The 1,938-nt window shown below is 67.1% G+C and overlaps 1 protein-coding gene across 1 annotated transcript in view; it reads right to left on the bottom strand.

The window, feature by feature from the left end:
* CAMTA2 (calmodulin binding transcription activator 2) overlaps positions 1-1,938 on the bottom strand; it is a 16,570-nt gene that overhangs the window by 5,690 nt on the left and 8,942 nt on the right. The window contains 5 exon segments of the mRNA XM_025211090.1: positions 139-210; positions 299-539; positions 892-989; positions 991-1,104; positions 1,448-1,831. Of these exon segments, the coding sequence (XP_025066875.1) occupies positions 139-210; positions 299-539; positions 892-989; positions 991-1,104; positions 1,448-1,831 (909 nt within the window).

Here is a 1,938-nt window from a genome sequence, read left to right as displayed (position 1 = left end):
GAGACGTGGGTGGGGGGTGGGGGGGTTGCTGCTGAGCCCAGACACACTTGGCTCATGTGGGGCAGTGCAGGGTGGGTTCCAATTCCGGGGGACCCAGGCAGCCTGGCAAAGGAAGGACCCTGGCGTCTGGGGCAATACCTGCTTGTACTTGCGGTAGCAGCGCTGGATCACGGCAGCTGCCATCTCCTGCTGCTCCTTGAGGCGCCGGCCCTGCAGAGGAACTCAGGGCATCAGGGGCTTGCTGGGGGGTCCTGGGCGCAGTCGGGCTGGGGGTGGTCTCCCACCCACCCCCACCCACCTTGTAGCGCCGGAAGGCGGTCTGGATGACACGGGCAGCCTCATAGAGCTCGCGCTGCTCAGGGTCAGACAGGGTGAGGCCGGCAAAGGCACTCTCCATGCGCCCATTGGCTGAGGCATTGAGGAACTCGGCCCAGCCGGCTGCTGTTGCTGTTGGTGGTACCGCCCGATGCTCAGGACCGGGTTCACCCGGTTGCAGGGGGCTCAGGCAGCCCCGCCGTGATGGGGACCCCGCCTCACGCCTGCTGGGGGAAAGGGAAGGCTCACATACTGCCCCCAGGACCAGGCCCATATCGGGGATTCTGCTTCACTGACCCCGCCCCCCATCCACTGCCTCCAGGATTGCAGCCCTGGTCCCTCCCAACTGCCCTAGGATCAGGGCCCCTGGTCCCCAGGATCAGGGTCCCAACCATCTTGTAGCCCCAGGATTGGGGCCTCCACCCCTGCCTGTCCCCAGGATTGGGGCCCTGCCCCCTCACAACTCCCCCAGGATCAGGGCCCCTGCCCCCGGGGCTGGGCCGTACTCAATGGGGGGGTCAGACTCGATGATCTATTGAGGTCCCTTCCGACCCTAACATCTATGAATCTATGTACCGGTGGGGGATGAGGCCAGGCAGCTGGTCCACGCTGTCCAGGTAGGAGGCCAGCCAAGCCATGGCGCCACCCAGCCACCCAACCGTGGGCGCCCCCCAGGCCGCCCGCGGCCCCCCGATCCCGCCGTGGCCCCTCGCCCACCCCAAACTCCTCCTGCTTGATGTGCTCGGGCGTCGCCTCGATGATCTGCCGTGCCAGCGTCACCATGTCCACCTGGGGGAGGCAGGATGCCTGTGTTCCTTTCCTACCCCCTGCCAGGTTCCCCCACGCACTGGAGGTCTGCCCCAGCCCTGGGCCAGGGGTCTAATGGGGTAGAACAGGGGTTGCTGGGAGCCCAGACACCTGGGTTCTTTGCTGCCTGGACGCCTGGGTTCCTGCCCCTGGACACCTTGGTTCTCTCCTCCCAGCTCTAGGGGGCCAGTGGGCTCTGGTATGTTACAGCCAGGAGCCCAGACGCCTGGGTTCTATCCCAGGTGTTGTAGGGGAATGGGGTCTGGTGGGCCAGAGCTGTGGATGGAGTGGGGGCAGGCTGGATGCCTGGGCCCCACAGGCTCACCTGGAGGACATCAGTGGGTGGCAGGAAGTCCTCGTTCTCAGCGTCCTCGCTGTAGCTGAGCAGGCCAGGGGCAGCCGCAGCACCGCTCTCCACCTTGTAGTCCATGAAGAAGGGAGGTGCAGGGGTGCCAGGTGGACTGGGGGGCTCAGGCAGGTACCAGGCGCCCCCGGGGGGCGGGCACACGTCCATGTGCCCCCCCCCAGCCCCGACCTCAGCCTCAGGGCTGGCAGGCAGCGAGTCACGGGCGCCGGAGCCACTGGAGTAAGCCGAGGTGAGCGACAGTGACGCCTCTGAGCGCTCTGAAGGAGACGATGCACTGCTGCCCCCACTCAGCCCTGGGGAGGTGGGAAGGGGTCAGTGGGGGGGCACCCGCCCCAGACCTAGCTTGGACACCCCATCCCCACAGCCCCCCCAACCAAAGACAACCCAGGCATCCAGGCCCCAGCCCACCCCCACCCCATCCAACTCCCAGGCCTCCCTGACCGCCACCC

The sequence above is a fragment of the Alligator sinensis genome, unplaced genomic scaffold (genome assembly GCF_000455745.1).
Source record: "Alligator sinensis unplaced genomic scaffold, ASM45574v1 scaffold553_1, whole genome shotgun sequence".
In the NCBI taxonomy this organism is placed as follows: Eukaryota; Metazoa; Chordata; order Crocodylia; family Alligatoridae; genus Alligator; species Alligator sinensis.
The sequence above is the reverse complement of the archived record's forward strand: the minus strand, read 5'-3'. Positions and strand labels throughout refer to the sequence as shown.